General features: G+C 34.7%; 1 protein-coding gene across 1 annotated transcript in view; it reads right to left on the reverse strand.

Moving 5' to 3' along the window:
* Nucleotides 1-15,927, reverse strand: part of TESK2 (testis-specific kinase 2) — a 107,357-nt gene that overhangs the window by 41,137 nt on the left and 50,293 nt on the right. Inside the window, exon 3 of the mRNA XM_011367582.2 lies at nt 10,797-10,918. Within this exon, the coding sequence (XP_011365884.1) occupies nt 10,797-10,918 (122 nt within the window). The remainder of the gene's footprint in view (nt 1-10,796; nt 10,919-15,927) is intronic.

Genomic DNA, 15,927 nt, shown 5'->3' on the forward strand with positions numbered 1-15,927 from the left:
CTAAGAAACACAACTATGCTGAACCTCTCCTCTAAATTCCAGACTTGTTTATCCAACTTCTAACTTGATATCTCCTGATATTCCATTCCCAAAACCTGTTCCCCAGTGTAGCTGCTGGCAATTCAATTCTCCCAGTTGTTCAAGTCAAAAACCTAGGAGTCATCCTTGACTCTTCCTTCCTTTGTGCTATTATCCCAGACCCAATCCATTAGGAAATCCCATTGCCTCTACTTGCAAAAATATCCAGAATCCAACTACTTTTTCTCCACCTTCACTGCTACCACACAGTCCAAGCCACAATCAGCAATCTCTAAATTACTGCAATAACTTCCTAACTTAATTTTCATAAGTTATACACTTACATAGCTTCAAATAGGTATATAATGAAAAATAATAGTCCCCTGGCCTGCTTGCACTACCATTGAATCCTACTCTCCAGAGAGAACCACATTCAACTCTTCAAGCTGTTTCTTCTATTTACCATTATATTCTAACATACTGATACTGCTATTTCCGACCGTCTACTAACTTTCCAAAATGGAGGCTGAGGATTCAACCTTCTTAAATTACCTCCCATCCAATATTGTTATGAGACAGTTTTGGGTAAAATCAATATTCCAGAGAAACAAATCAAAATTCAGCATTTACATTATTGTAACTGATTATAATCACTATTAAGCCAAGTAGTGTATTATATTTTATTTCTTGCACAATTTTTTTGTTTTGCTTAATTTTTAATTTGCTTAGTGATTACATGCCAAACCATCAATTCTTCCCAAAGCCTCCAACAGAATTGTAAAATTCTTCTGAATATGAATTCTACCCTGCCAAAAACATCTGGAAATCTATAAATTCTTTCCTTAAACTCCCTTCCTGGAGCTCTTGATCCTGCTCCAGATTGGACTGTTTATTCTCTAGACTATTGCCCAGCAGTCACCTTGGAATTTGCTACCATCTTTCTACCTCTTTCTTTCTAGATCTTATGACTTTCTTTTTATTTTATTGTTTTGTTCACCCCCTTGTTTTGATCAATCCAGGAAGTCTCCAGTAGCTTCATAAGAAAAGGTACATGAGAGGCAAAATTTTCAAAACCTAGCATGCCTGAAAATGTTTTTATTCAATCCTCATGCTTGACTGGATAGTCTGGATGGATATAGAATTCTAAGTAGGAAACAATTTTCTCTCAGAAAGCGCTGTTTTATTGGTCTGGCTTTCCAGAGCTGGTGTTGAGAAGTTTAATATAATTTTAATTTTCTCAATCACTTGTATGAGATTTGTTTTGTTTTGTTATCCTCTGTGAAGTGCTTAGAATCTTATTTTTATTATCTATATTCTAAAACTTCATAATAATATGCTGTGGAGTGAGTCTTTTCTCATTCATTGTGCTGAGCACTTAGTTGGCCCTTTCAATCTGGAAGTTCATGCCTTTCAGTTCTAGAAAATGCTTCTGTATTAATCAAAAAGAGACTTCCTGGATTGATCATTTAATTTGCTTATCTTTTCTCTCGTATTTTCCATCTTTGATTTTTCCCTATTAATGGATAATTTCCTCAACTTTATCTCCTTGACCTTCTATTCAAATGGTTTTATAACATTTTTTAATTTCCAAGAATCTTTGAGAATCTTTGTAGTTTTCTAATTATTCCTATTTTATAGTATATTACTCTTGTTTCACAGATACATTATTTTCTCTATCTTCCATAAGTAAATAATTATAAGATTTTTTTGGTGGTTACTTTTTCAAGTTTTATTTTACCTAAGGCTACTCAGTTTCTCCAAATCCACCAATTTCCTGGCAGGTGGTGAGGGTGAGGGTGGGATGGGAATGATTCCTGCCTGCCTGAGAGCCAGATGATAGAAGAGGACTAGAAGTATCAATAGCCTCACTATTCAGTAGGTAATCTATCCATTCATCTCTCTCTTCTCAGTATTCCTTCTCTATCTTCTCTCAAGTTAGATGCTTACCTAGCATGAAGCACTGCTGATTCAATTTTTCTTAAAAAAAATAAAAGTCATCTTGTCAGGGTAGATGAGAGTTAACTTATTAGTTGCAATGAATGGTGATGGTGACTTACAGGCCCAGTTTCCCCTTTAAAAGACTTAAAATAGTCCTCTGTTTTCAGCCCAAGCCTGACACCCACCTTCAGTTTCTGAGCTTTTTAGGTTTCTGTAATGCAAACTGGCTTGCTTCTAATTGGTATCCATTTCTATAGATACTGTTCTATAGGCACTGGAAATACAATAATGAACAAGATAAAGTTCTACTCTCAGGGAGCTCATCCTATACTGAAGGCTACAAACAATAAGTAAATAAATGAATAAACAAGATATTTTCAGAAATGACACAAGCTATGAAGACAAAGCAGAGTGAAAAGATACATAGTGATGTGGATGGCTATTTTAGATAGGCTAGCCAACAAAGATCTCTCTGAAGAAGGGCTATCTCAGCAGAAGCATGCCATATGATTCTGGGATAAAGACATTATAGGAAAAGGGAAAAGTAAGTACAAAGATCCTAAAGTGGGAAAAAGGTTGGTGTATTTGAGAAACAAAAAAGCCAATAAGGAAGATTAAAATGGTGTAATATAAAGGAAGAGTGATCAGAAATAAGGTCCAAGAAGCAGGTAGGTCAAATCATTTCAGGCCTTGTACGTCAAAGCCCAGAGTTTGGATTTTATTTGAAGGGTGACAAAAAGTCATAGAAGGAAATTCAGCTGGGGTCGGTGGGGCGGGTGAGAGGGGAGGATATGGTATGATCTGATTTACCATTTTAAAGTTCCATCTGGCTAGATGGGAATCTAGGAGATCAATTAAAAGGGTGGAGTTAGGATGGTGGCTGTAGAGGTGATAAGAAGTAGTCAGACTTAGGACATATTTTAAAAATAATGCTGAACCACTTGATGGTTTAAAATAGGGTATAAAGAAATGATAATAAGGATGACTCCTAGATTTTGGCCTAAGTAACAGATAAATGATGGTTCCATTTGCTGAGATGGGAGTGGTCTAGAAGGGAAAAATTGGGGGTGGGGTAGAAAAATGATCAATAGTAGTCCATAATAGGTACTCAATAAATGGTGGTCATTGTTTATATTAAAAATCATCTTCTATTATATATAGATTATATCTCAATTAAAATAAATTTTTAAAAAATCATCTACTTTCTGGGGTTGTACTACTTCACTACCCACAAACAATGATATAAATATTACTGAAGCTTATTCTATATTTTATCTTACAAAATTTTCTGGTTATATGAAATTGAAACTTAGACTCAAGTCCTAAGTCCTTATACCTTCTATTTTGGCACACAGAAAAGAAAAGAAATGTTAAGACTTCCTTACAAATATGCTAGCATTACAAAATTTGTGTTGAGGGCTATATTGAGACTCATCTAGCTACTAAGATTACAGATAAAATCAGAAAGATCCACTTTACTCCATCATTTTTTTCAATTTCCAATATCATTTATTTTTCCTAGAATCTGGATACAATTAACTGTAGTGAGACAATGCTCAATACTATGTAAGCCTCATTTTAGATTCTTTAAAATATCTCAGTATGTATAAATGTGAGAATTCACATTCCAGTAATTAGAAAACTAAAATTTGACATAACAAACTTAATATTGATGTAACTACACAAAATTTTATATGCACCATGTAGACCTTAATATTATAGAATTTGGCCTTTCTAAACTTGCTTACACATAAACAAAGTTACTCTTTGATTATCTGTCCTAATCAATGAAGTGTTGCACCAACAGACCTCCTCTCATAGCTTTTTATCATGTAAACAGATGAGTCCTCTCCTTAAGACAAAGTGAAAAAACCTAAAGTTCCCACCCAGAAAACACGTTAACCCAGAACTATCAAATTCTAAAGTTTCAGTAGATGTAACACCAAAAAGGTTATAGGCAACTCTTAGTGAACTCTTTTATCTAAGTAGTACTATAGGAAGTTACAGTGTAGTCCAAAAGAACACACAGGTTTCTCATTAAACTTTGTTTTAATGTGTCTCAAAATTCTGTGACAGATTTTTGGTCAAGTTGTTTACATTATAAAGTACTGACTTTAAAAACTAATAACTTAAAAACTGCCACACGAAGAAAATCAAATGGTCCACAAAATATTCTCCTTTCCTTCTGAAGGTTTTATGATGCATTGCAATCATTAACTAGTATTTTACTATTAAGGCCAAATGAGACAAACAGTTCTGAGATCGTTGTTCTACCAGTGATTAAGACTGGGGTGGTAGGTACTGGGGATAATATTCATTTAGTCTTCTTTGCTTTCTAGGCAGACTTGGTGACTGTGCCAGCTCCAGCTGCCTTTTTGTCAACTGCTTTGATGATACCCAGAGTAACTGTCAGTTTCATAGAGGGGTATCACCAACAGCAAAACGGCCCAGGGGAGGAGGATAGGTAGAAGCTCTGAACACACATGGGCTTGCCAGGTACCATATCAATGATGGCAGCATCACCGGATTTCAAAAACTTTAGGCCATCTTCCAGCTTTTTCCCAGAATGAAGATCAATCTTCTCCTTCAGCTCACGGGTCTGCCCATTCTTGGAGGTACCTGCTTCAAATTCACCAATACCAGCAGCAACATTAGAGCGGCACTGTCAGTCTGTGATATGTCTGTAATCATGTTTTTCATTAAGTCTCTGTGTCTTAGGGCATCAATGATAAGTCACATAATACTTGCTGGTCTCAAATTTCCACAAGGAAATATCAGTGGTGATAGCATGCTCATGTTCAGCTTTCAGTTTATCCAAGACCCAGGCATACCAGAAGGAGCCCTTTCCCATCTCAGCAGCCACTTTCTCAAGTGTTTTGATGGTTCTTTTGTCGATATCATCACATTTGTAGATCAGATGGCCAGTAGTAGTAATAGATTTACCGAAATCTATATGTCTGATGATGACACATTGATATGAATCTTTTCCTTTCCCATTTTGGCTTAGATTTAGTGGTGGTTTTGACGACGCCTGTGTTCTGGCGGCAAACTCACTGTGAAAAAGCTAATCCATCATTTTTAAACACTTCCCATTTATTTTGTAACACACACACACACACCTCTGAGATAATATATTTTTTATACCTGATCATTTAAAAACTATTCAACAATAATTCAATGTGATTTCTAACCGATGACCTGGTCCATTCCCCTAGTTAAAAAGGAGAAACCAAAGCCCAGAGATCAAATAACTTGTCCAAGAGAACACAATTTGGAAATCATGGAGTTAAGTGCATAAGAGGAATAGTGGAAGATACAGCTGGAAAAACAGATCAAACCTTAACTGTCAGTCTAAAGAATTTTTGACTCAATTCTGAAATCAATGGTAGCCACAAAAGTTTTTAAAGAAAGAAGCTATACAATTAGAGCTGTGTATCAGTAATAATGAAGGCAAGGAGGGGAGGTGAAGAGGGAAAATAATTCATTCCAGGCAAAAGTGAAGAGGGCTGAACTGACAGATGTATAAGGGAAGAAACAGATGCAAAAGGCTTTGAAGATTTAGAATCAAGAGTTTAGCTTCTGATCCAAAGCAAGAAATAAAAGGAATAACTAAAGGTGATTTGGGGATGTTCAGAATGGATAACTGGAAAGATAGCTATCTTAATAACTGAGATTAGGAAAATATCCTGCCATCCTGCCATATCCTCATAGCATTAGCTGATACTAGTTTGTTTCCTAGAGGTACAGTTTGCTTCCTAAGGAGACTGTCTGGGAGACAATAGCCCTCTATTTCTCTTATATTCACCATGATATTACCTAGCACAAGGCTGGACTGAGTATGAATAGTTCCAAGTAAATATTTGGAGAATTGAAAGCATATTCTCCATTTTAACAAAATGTCAATCATACTGTTGCAAATAGATTTTGAAGGAGAGCTAAAACGATTCTGAACAAAAACTAGTAGATAGGAAAATAAGTTCCAAATGTGGCCTAAAAAAAAAAAAAAAAAAAGCATGAGAATGAAATGAGGAGTCTATAAAAAAAAATATTAAATTTCTCAGAGTATGAAGAATAACAAAGAGGTATGAGAACAAGTCTTGGTACAGGTCCTCAGAAAGGCCATTGGGGAGTAGAAGTGAGCAGGGCATGGAATTGGGTTACAGATCTTAAGCACAAGACTTCCTGGCATAAACAACCTTATTCACAAGGGGCCCAGACAATCAGTCCCTGCACTCAACAAAGCACTTTATTGTTCCTTTTTTTAACTGATAACCTAGAGCAACTAATGATAAAACAACCAATCTTAACTGTATCCATGTATTAAAAAAATATATACAAACAAACAAAATATACATACCTATTGCCTCTATGACTTACGAGGCCCACTCTTTTCCTTCCAACTAGAAATCTTAGGAGAGAGAAAGATAAAAGGAAAAGAGGAAGTAGGGAGATTGGGGTTAAGAAAAGGAGAGAAAACTGTGAAGTTCAGCTTACTCACTCCTGCCGGGCACAAAATAGCTGTGCCAGCAGAGGACCAAGGCGTGCCTAAAGGAATAGATGCCTTGCATCTGCCATGTCATGCACATAGCCTTCTTTTCCATATAGACTTTCCAAATCGCTAATACAATGATTTTAAACTTTTTCTTTGTTTACAAGCAGGAGACCCTTTCTTCAAAACTCTTATACAACAGTTCAATATAAAACAAAAAAAAAGTGGAGGTGGCTCTGGCTGGATAAAGAGAAGGGAACTGAAAACCTCATCTGCTGAGCAACCTCCCTCCTGCGGTCAGTCCCAAGGAGGCATCTCTGTGAAAACTGTAGGGTTCCAAGAGGTGGATTCTTCCCAATTTAAATCTAATAATCTCAATTTGAGGGAAAACTTTGGTTCATACTTCTGCTTCAGCTTCTGCACTTATAAAAGAGAGCTTAAAATATTTACTGTTTTGAAAACAGACTGTGAGCCATGCTAACAGTCACAAAAATTTTAAAATATAAAAAAAAAAAGTTTTAGTAAATTTCTAAGACAACTAGAAAAGTATTTATGAAATAAAAATACTAAGAATTTTTAGAAGATAACACAGTTGTGTTCAGTTGAATATTTAAGGTGTCCTAGGGAAGTATAATAAATGTTTCTTCTGCTATAGTTAGAACTCCTATGAGTAATGAAAGCCAAGAGGACTCTGTTTGCTCTAGGCCACTAGTAAGATAATTTCCTTTTGTTGTATTCAAAATATACAATGGAATTGAAGACATAAAAACATAAAAGTTATGAACAATAAGAAGCTTCTTTTAAAAAGTAAACCATTTCCAGGCTTTTAACTGCAGTATATTTGAGACAGATGGCTTATGCAGAACAAAGAGTCACCATCCAAGTGCAAACCCACCATGGTTAACAATAATTACAATAATTTTCATGTATTATATAGTTGTGGATTATAACAAATCCATGTGCTTTATACACATTATCTCATTTGTTGGCTTATTGTAAAGATCAAGATAGTGTTAACACTACCTTTTCTATATTAGAAAATTTAGCTGAGAACAAAAAATATTACTTCTTGTAAGTTAAAAGGGAGGGATGTGTCATTCCTGAACAACAGGACCAAAAAGAGATAGGCCAAGAAACTCAAGGAGACATCATAACAGGAATGGAATCATCACAACACATTTCTAAGCTGGAACACACATACATGTATTTTGTGAAATAAGATCAAAGATGTAGGTGGACTCCAGCCCAGTAATGTCCAATACAGTAGCCACTAACTTCATGTGGTAATTTAAATCAAATCAAATAAAAAATTCAGTGCCTTGTTCATTCCAGCCACATTTCAATGCTCATTAGCCGTATATGGATATTGGATAGCACAGATAAACATTTCCATCACTGCAGAAAGTTCTTCTCAACAGCCTTGGTCTAGCAGAAACCCCTTGAATGTATTAAAAACAGTGGCAGGCACGCCACAAATGTTTGGTGAGTGAATGAATGATAAAAGACAGGCTTCAAAGGGCCATTTAAAGCATTAGCCAGCGGAAAAGAAACTAATAAGAAGAGCTAACATGGAATACTTACCACGAGCCAGGTGATATTCTAGGTGCTTTGTATGTGCTATTTAATTAATCCTCAATAACAACTCTCTGATGTATTTACTGTCATTACCCTCATTTTATAGGCAGGAAAACTAAGGATCAGAGGTTATGCAACTTTCTCAAGATCCAGGATTTAAATCCAGGCATCTTGATCTAGAATCGAGAGCCTTCATTTCTGATCATTATACTATACTGTACTACTCTATTATATAACAACTGTATTTTTTAAAGTTTGCTGTGATGGAGTAAAATTATTTAAAGTCAATCTTCCGATGCATTCACCAGTCAAGTTCACAGTGAAGAGAGTAAGAAAAGAAATAGTGACATAAAAAAAGTTGGCAGGAAATATACCAGTGTTAATACTAGTTTGATCCCTAGGTGCTGAGATTAAGGGCAGTTTTTATTTGTATTTATTTATTTATTTTTGCTAACTCTACTTTCTATAGGTTCCATAGCAATGATATATCACTTCTATGATAGCAACAAAAACAATAAAAATGTTTTTTAAGGAAGATGAAAATAAGATCAGCTTAAAAATTCTAAAGCAGAATATTAAATCAAGCCTCCTCCATCTCACTCTCAAACATTTAGTCTCCCAACGCTAAACCATTTCTCTGTTTGCCATCCATTACTCTCTGTCGAGCTAGTCCCTGCTCAGAATTCAATACACAGAGCATTAAATACAATTTTCCTGGCTTCATGTAAAGCATTTCCAAATAATTTGGCTCAATTCTACCTTTCTACCTTTATCTACCAATACCATCCTATCAAATCCTCAGTTCTTCTAGGAAAAGCATGGTAGAAGAGTCTAGGCCTCAGAGTCACAGGCCTTAGCCAACACATAATCTCTTGGCCTCAGTTCCTTCAATGGAGAATAGCTGTGAAAATTAAATCTTTAAATAGGTAAAGCATCCATCATACAACAAGCCTTCAATAAATGGTTTCTCATTATTGGTATTATTAGCCAAATGGGAGTTTTATTCACTGACTCCTTAAAAAACTTTGTACTTTTAACCTCTGCTTTATTGCTTTTTATTTACTATTTTGCTCCTTTGCTCTGAGTTTCTTCCCTATCTTCTAAAGTCCTATTAAAATTCAAGTTCCAGTTAGAGTCAACCTCCTCCAAAAAAAGTTCCCTAACTCTACCAACCTAATATGATTTCTCGCTCCTTTGCACTTCTATAGCACTTAGAGTTTGCTCTACTCCAAGTGGTGGTCTCCCAGCTGATTTTATTAGTTCTCTTTTCATGTATGTAAGTCCTAAATCCCCAATTAGAGTGTGAATTCCTTGCTAGCAGACATTCCATTTTATATTTACCTTTATACCTTTCTGATGTCTGACACATCACCAAAAATATGTTATTTGATCTGTGGACTGGAGAGAGAATCATCATAATAAAAATACATGCTGAACATTTTCATAGTGGACTAGGAAGCCAATCATTCTATACAAAGACAGAAGTTTCAAGTAAGCATTATAATCTAATTCCATAATTTACTACTACTGACCAAACATGTAAAGCATATTTAAGCTATATGATTTCTCTCTAGTCCAATATAAATATTAGCAATAAATGACCCTAGGTAAATAGAACTTTTAACTTTTCAAAATGTCTTATTCATAAGCCCTATTTAAATATATATTGACTTAAATTGTCTTATTTGGTTTTGCAGGAGTTCAGAACAAGTTACCCCAAGATGTGCCTCTGTGGTATGCAGATTATTTTGAGCTAAAGGAACCTAGACCCTGCAGGCTCAAGGGAAAATTCTTCCTCCCACCCCCACACCTTTAACTACCTAGAAGAATTTGAATTAGGGGCCTTGCCCATAATAAGAGATTATCAGAGATAAGCTTTTATTGACCTATCTATATGGCAGGGCAAACTACTAATTACTGAACATTTGCTCTTCTTATCGCCCCTGCAATGACCCACTGAAGCCCCAAAGTGCCTTACCTCATCCTTAGCTCAGAATGTCATATATACTTCATTTTGCTTTTCTGTCTCTGAACTCCCATGTATGTGAGGGACTTTGATTCTTCCATATATGTGGGGTCCTCATGAGTAAATATGTAATTAAATTAGGTTATTTTCTCTTGTTAATCTGTCTCATGTAGATTTAATTATTAGATCAGCTGAAAGGACCTAGGAGAGCAAAGGAAAGTTTCTTCTCCCTCATAGTTTCATTTGGAAATATACTCACCTCAGTAAAAAAAAAACAAGATAGAGTGAAGAAGATTCAGATGCTGATTACTAGAAAGTGATAATTATGTAAACTTATTATATATAAAAATAATCCTCTTTTAAAAAGGTAAACTATGTCACCTAAAGTGAGTACTGAAAGTTAAGGCTAGTCTGAGGCATAGCTGAATTTTTAATTTTCATTCACTGATTTAATTATTAAGCAATTAAATTATTAAGCAATTAAAAATTAAATACTGTATAAAGACTAAAATCTTTTCTCTTTGATAAATTACCAGTTCAACAATAGGAAACAACAGTTCTGATGAGCTGCTACTAAGAGTAAAGCAATTTGAGGGACAGAAGGAAGTTGTTTTACTAAATGCAGTCAATTACCAGAAAATTATGTCTCAATAGGTAGAAAAAGACCTACATACAGCACAGCTAATCTCCAGCAAGACTGAGTCAGCAGAAAATTCCGAATCCCTCTTTTTAGATTAATGCTATTCTAAGAAGCCTCCAACAATGTTTCATCTTTCTCACTGATCCCCAGAAGGACAAAAAAGCCATTACCTAAGGATGTTGGGATGGGAGAGTCTATTCATGAGCTGCACTTCCTTCAGCATGTTTGCCCGGTTACTGCTCAGCGTGTTCATCTTAAGAGCCATCACCTGACCAGAAGCTCGGTGGCGCACCTGGAAAATAGAACAAGAAAAGAGGCTCAAGGGCAGCAGCTATACAAAGTCTCCACATATGAAACATGCCAAGGTATTTTAGTGCCAGTTTAGATAAAATAGACAGGGTAGGTGACGTTCTTATATAAACTCTGATTACATTAGGGCCTCATTTTCATTAATGAAGATGAATTTATTCTATCCAAGAGCAAAATTGTTTCACATTAAGCTGGCCAGAAAAAAACTGTTAATAACATCTCAAGAAATCATGTCCTTTTTTTCTTTTATATCTTAAGAAAAAAATGAGAGAAATTTATTAGGCTGGTTCCTCATGGCCAACATTGCTGAATCTTAGGACACTAAAAGGAAAAAGTCCCTTTTGTGGAATTTTAAGTGTGCAGAGAAAAGATATATGCAGAAGCCTTATATTACACTTAAGGAACAATAAAACCATCTTTATAGGACACTAAAGACACATCCTCAAAATCTCCCCCAAGCACCATAAAATACATATACAAAAAAAAAAAAAGCATTTTATGTTAAATATAGAAAGAATTCAGGGAACTGTTCAAAGCTAAAGTTGTAGTAACCCAACCCAAAGTATTTTATAATCATTTAAACACACTCAGGTCAGATACAAAACACATGGGCCACACCACTCACACTATTACTAATATGTACAGAGGAAAGTCCACTACTAAAGAATTCATCCTCTATAAAATTCAATCTATTTTACATGTAAAAATATTATTTTATAATTTCAATTCACACTCCACAGGTTTCAAAAACTACAATACTGGTAAGAAAATTAACTGTTTTCACCCTCTACATGTGGTTTCAGTAGTAGCAAAATAAGACCACCAGAGAAAATAGTTTGTCTTACCCAAAAAAAAGCCTAATTATTCACCGAAATGTGTGTTTCCTACTGAGAAATTATGAATAAGGCAGCAGAAAACTGAAGTACCAAAGACTTCATTACTTTCTGGTTAAAAAAAATTATTTCAGATCTTGTACAACAGGGACTTACTATGCAAAAATATCATCATCTTATGGACTTCAAGAGTATTATTTCAGAATATTATACTTGACCAAGTGGAAATTCCAGTAGATAACATGACAATCTACTTAACTCTTTAATCTCCAGAAACTCCTTGAAATGACAATACCCCATATATTCACATATCTACTAATACAAGACAGATATCACAGCTTCAAAGAACCAACGTTTCAGAATAGCCAGACAGAAGAAGGGGGAGGAGGAAGGAAAACACTAAGCCACAGGAACCCTGATCAGAAAAACTGATGCAAAACATTGGCTCTTTCCCCTCTTCAAGATCACTTAGTGAGATTTGGAATCCAAATCTCTTCCTAGTGCATCAATGATTCCGTTGTCATGTACCTCGTGATTGATAAAAGAGAAGTGGCTTTCCTTTTCAGATCCTGCATGGATAAGTTAAAAGAGACATTTACATACAAAGAACACACTGTATTTTTCCAACTCTATTACAGAAGATATCTGTGTTTTAATAAGGGCTCTCCATTCTGAAAGTCCCTCTTTTTTCCATAATCTAAAAACTGACTAAAAATCACTGACTTTTTAACAAAAAGTCTGCTTTTAAGAAAGTTTGATGTTAAAGCAATGTGTGAAATATAGAAATAAACAATCTGTGTTTCAAACTAACCAGAAAAAAATCCTACTTCCTTAAACAAATGGACAAGATGATGCATATGTTCATAACTCACTGTATTTTGTCTTTCGCCTACATAAAATATTCTTCTCTTTTCTTCTAGCTCCTCAAATTCTACTTATCTTTCAAGCCACACTCAAATATCCCCTCCTTGCTGAAGCCTTCCTTGACTCTCTCTGGAAACTATTTGTGGCTTCCTTCTTTATACTACCTCAGAACAACATTCAAAACACCAATATACCACTTGTCACATAGTTTTGTACATAAATATCTCCTTACTAGACTATAAAGCATCTTGAGACCAGGAAGTATATCGTATTCATCTTTGTCTTGCAGTGCCTAGAAGTCCTGGAACATCATAAGGCCCAGTAAGAACAACAGCAACAACAGTGACATGATACTTCTAATATAATTTCTAAGGGCCAGTGAATCATTTGTTTATCCAGGTGATCTCTTTGGGGTGGGGGTTGGGGGTAAGAGTACTTTTCTTTCTTTTTCATTTTTTTGGTGGCAGAGGTTGAAGGAATGATGTAACCAGAAAAGTAGCATAAGATTTGGTCAACATTTTCTGCAGTTTACCATCTAGAAAGGGACAAACAGTAAGCTATATGGTTAGTCAGATTAGAAAGAGAAGAATCAAAGTACAGCACTAGAGGTATTTACATAATGTTGATGGAATGGGCACTTAGGGGAAAACTCCATGGGACTTCAGTGAAACTTCAAGTATTAATAGATTTGGATAGATTTTTTTTTAAAGTACAGAATAGACTACAGATGATAAAGTAAGAAAAAAGTACCATTAAATGTAGAAGGCCACAATATATGGGAAACCTGCCTAAATGCAAGGGGATATTCATTTCAAGTTATCAAAGCCACAGAAATGAATTAGCCCTCAAATCTACTTAGATTTTCAGAGTAAAGAAAAAAGTCTATTTCTGCTTAAGTTTGTCTTCTAAACATAGATCATTGTACTACTAATAAAAGAATTCTTAAGAAACTGATATTTTTAAATATGTTTAAAGGTAAGACCTCAAAAAATTAAAAATAAAATTGCCATCTGACTTAGCAATTCTACTTCTGGGTATATACACAAAAGAATTCAAAGCAGGGTGTCAAAAAAATATTTGTACATCCATGGTCATAGCAGCATTATTCACAACAGCCAAAAGGTAGGAGCAACCTAAGTGTCCAACCACAGATGGATGGATAAACAAAATGTAGCATATGCCTACAATGGAAGTCTATTCAGCCTTAAAAAGGAAGGAAATTCTGACACAATATGGATGAAACTTGAATATGCTAAGTAAAATAAGCCACTCACAAAATACAAATACTATATGATTCCATTTATATGAGGTACCTAGGATAGTCAAATTCACACAGCCAGAATGCAGAATGGTTATTGACAGGGTTTGTGGGAAAGGGGAGGAATTTGGAGTTAATGGGTACAGAGTTTCAGCTCTGCACAATGAAAGAGCTCTGGAGATTGGTAGCACAATAATATGAACTGAATTGTACATTTAAAAATGGTTAAGATAGTAAAATTTATGTTATGTATATTTTACCACAATTAGAAGGAAGGTAGGAAAAAGAGAAGAGAAAAAAAAACCAAAGAAAAGAAAATTACCAAGGTAAGAAAATTTCTACCTCTCCTTGACTTTTAAACTCATCTGATGCTACCACAGGATCTCTAAATCTGCTTTCCAAAGAAGAGCATAGCAGAGTGGTACAGTGCTGGAGCTCTGGAGACAAGCAAACTGAATCAAAGTTTTAACTTAAATTATTAGTATGACTACTCTTTGAAATCTTCTGTTGCAAAATGAGAATAATAGTCTCTATCTCAGAGAATTGTTATGGAAGATAAAATAATGCTATAATAAACAAGATAATATATATAAATTACTTAACATAGTGGTTGACACATAGTAAGCATTCAATAGATTGTTTTTAATAAAATCAAGAAACTATATGCTCATAAGAATTTAGCATAGCAGGTGAGTTTGAAATGACATAGAAAATACATATAGTAATTTTAAGTAAAAACAACAATATTCAATTTGTATATGCCCCCAAGATTACTTATTACAAAGGGAAAAACGTACCTTTACAATGGAGAGATCTGGTGGCTAGCACCTTAACCAAGGGGTTGTATTTAGCATTACCAAAAGTGAAACATCTGACATTATCAACCTTCTGATAACTTGCTGAAATGTTTAACTCGAGTCTAATTATAAGAAAACAACTAGACCAATCCAGAATGTCTAAAAGACAACTGTACACTACTCTTCAAATAAACAAAATATGTGATAATATTCTAGATTAAAGAAGATTAACAGATATAATCACTGAAATGAAATCAAGGTATAAGACCATGATTGGATTCTGGGTCAAAAAAGCTATAAAAGACATTTTGGAAACAAATAAGGAAATCTTAATAGAGACTATATGTGATCTTACTGAATTAAGGTTAATTGTCTAAGGTATAAATAATGATACTATGGCCCTGTAGGAGAATGTAGTCTTGGAAGATACATATAAGTTGAGAATCTCTTCTCTAGCACAGTGCCTAGCATTTAGTAGCTGACTGCTCAAAAAATGGTTGCTGAATTTATATGGTTAACTTGATTTAGAAAGCTTATTTCTAGAGAGGAAGAAATACATAAACCTCTGACCAGTTCTGAGAAATAGTAAGGAGAGAAATAACATAAGGACAACAACATAAGAACTGTCACAAAGCAATTAATCATAAAGTTAACTATTAAAAGAGTGACTTAGGACTTCCAGTCAAGGAATCATGGTGAGTGTACAATAACTATACAGTAAGCTGGGATAGCAATATTAAATTAGGCAAATAGAGTTTAAAACAGTAGTCTTCAACAGAAGCTATACCACCTCCCTTTGGAGGTGTTTTTAAGGTTTTCAGGTGAAATATTTTAGGAATAACAGTGATTGGAGGCAGGAGTGTTGCCAGTCACACATGTTAGACATCCTGCAAGGTACAGTGTAGTACTGCACAAGGAAACCTGGTTCCATGTGCTATACGAAATTCTTAAGTCTTGCCAGACATTCAGGTAAATGAAGAACATATTTATCATCACCTGAGCTTGGATTCTAACTCCATTTTACATAAAAACAAAGTAATCTTGCATGAATTTAATATATACTAAATTTTCTAGGAAAATTGGTCAGCATTTCAAAAAATCAGACAACCAATGGCAACACTGCTTCTGGTATCTGAATATCAATTCAACACCTACGTATATATCAGAATCTATTTATAGTTTTTATAGTGAGTTATTTCATAGTTGTTTCAAAATATCAAATATAAATATATTTTTGCTC

Source organism: Pteropus vampyrus, unplaced genomic scaffold, assembly GCF_000151845.1.
Source record: "Pteropus vampyrus isolate Shadow unplaced genomic scaffold, Pvam_2.0 Scaffold135, whole genome shotgun sequence".
In the NCBI taxonomy this organism is placed as follows: domain Eukaryota; kingdom Metazoa; phylum Chordata; class Mammalia; order Chiroptera; family Pteropodidae; genus Pteropus; species Pteropus vampyrus.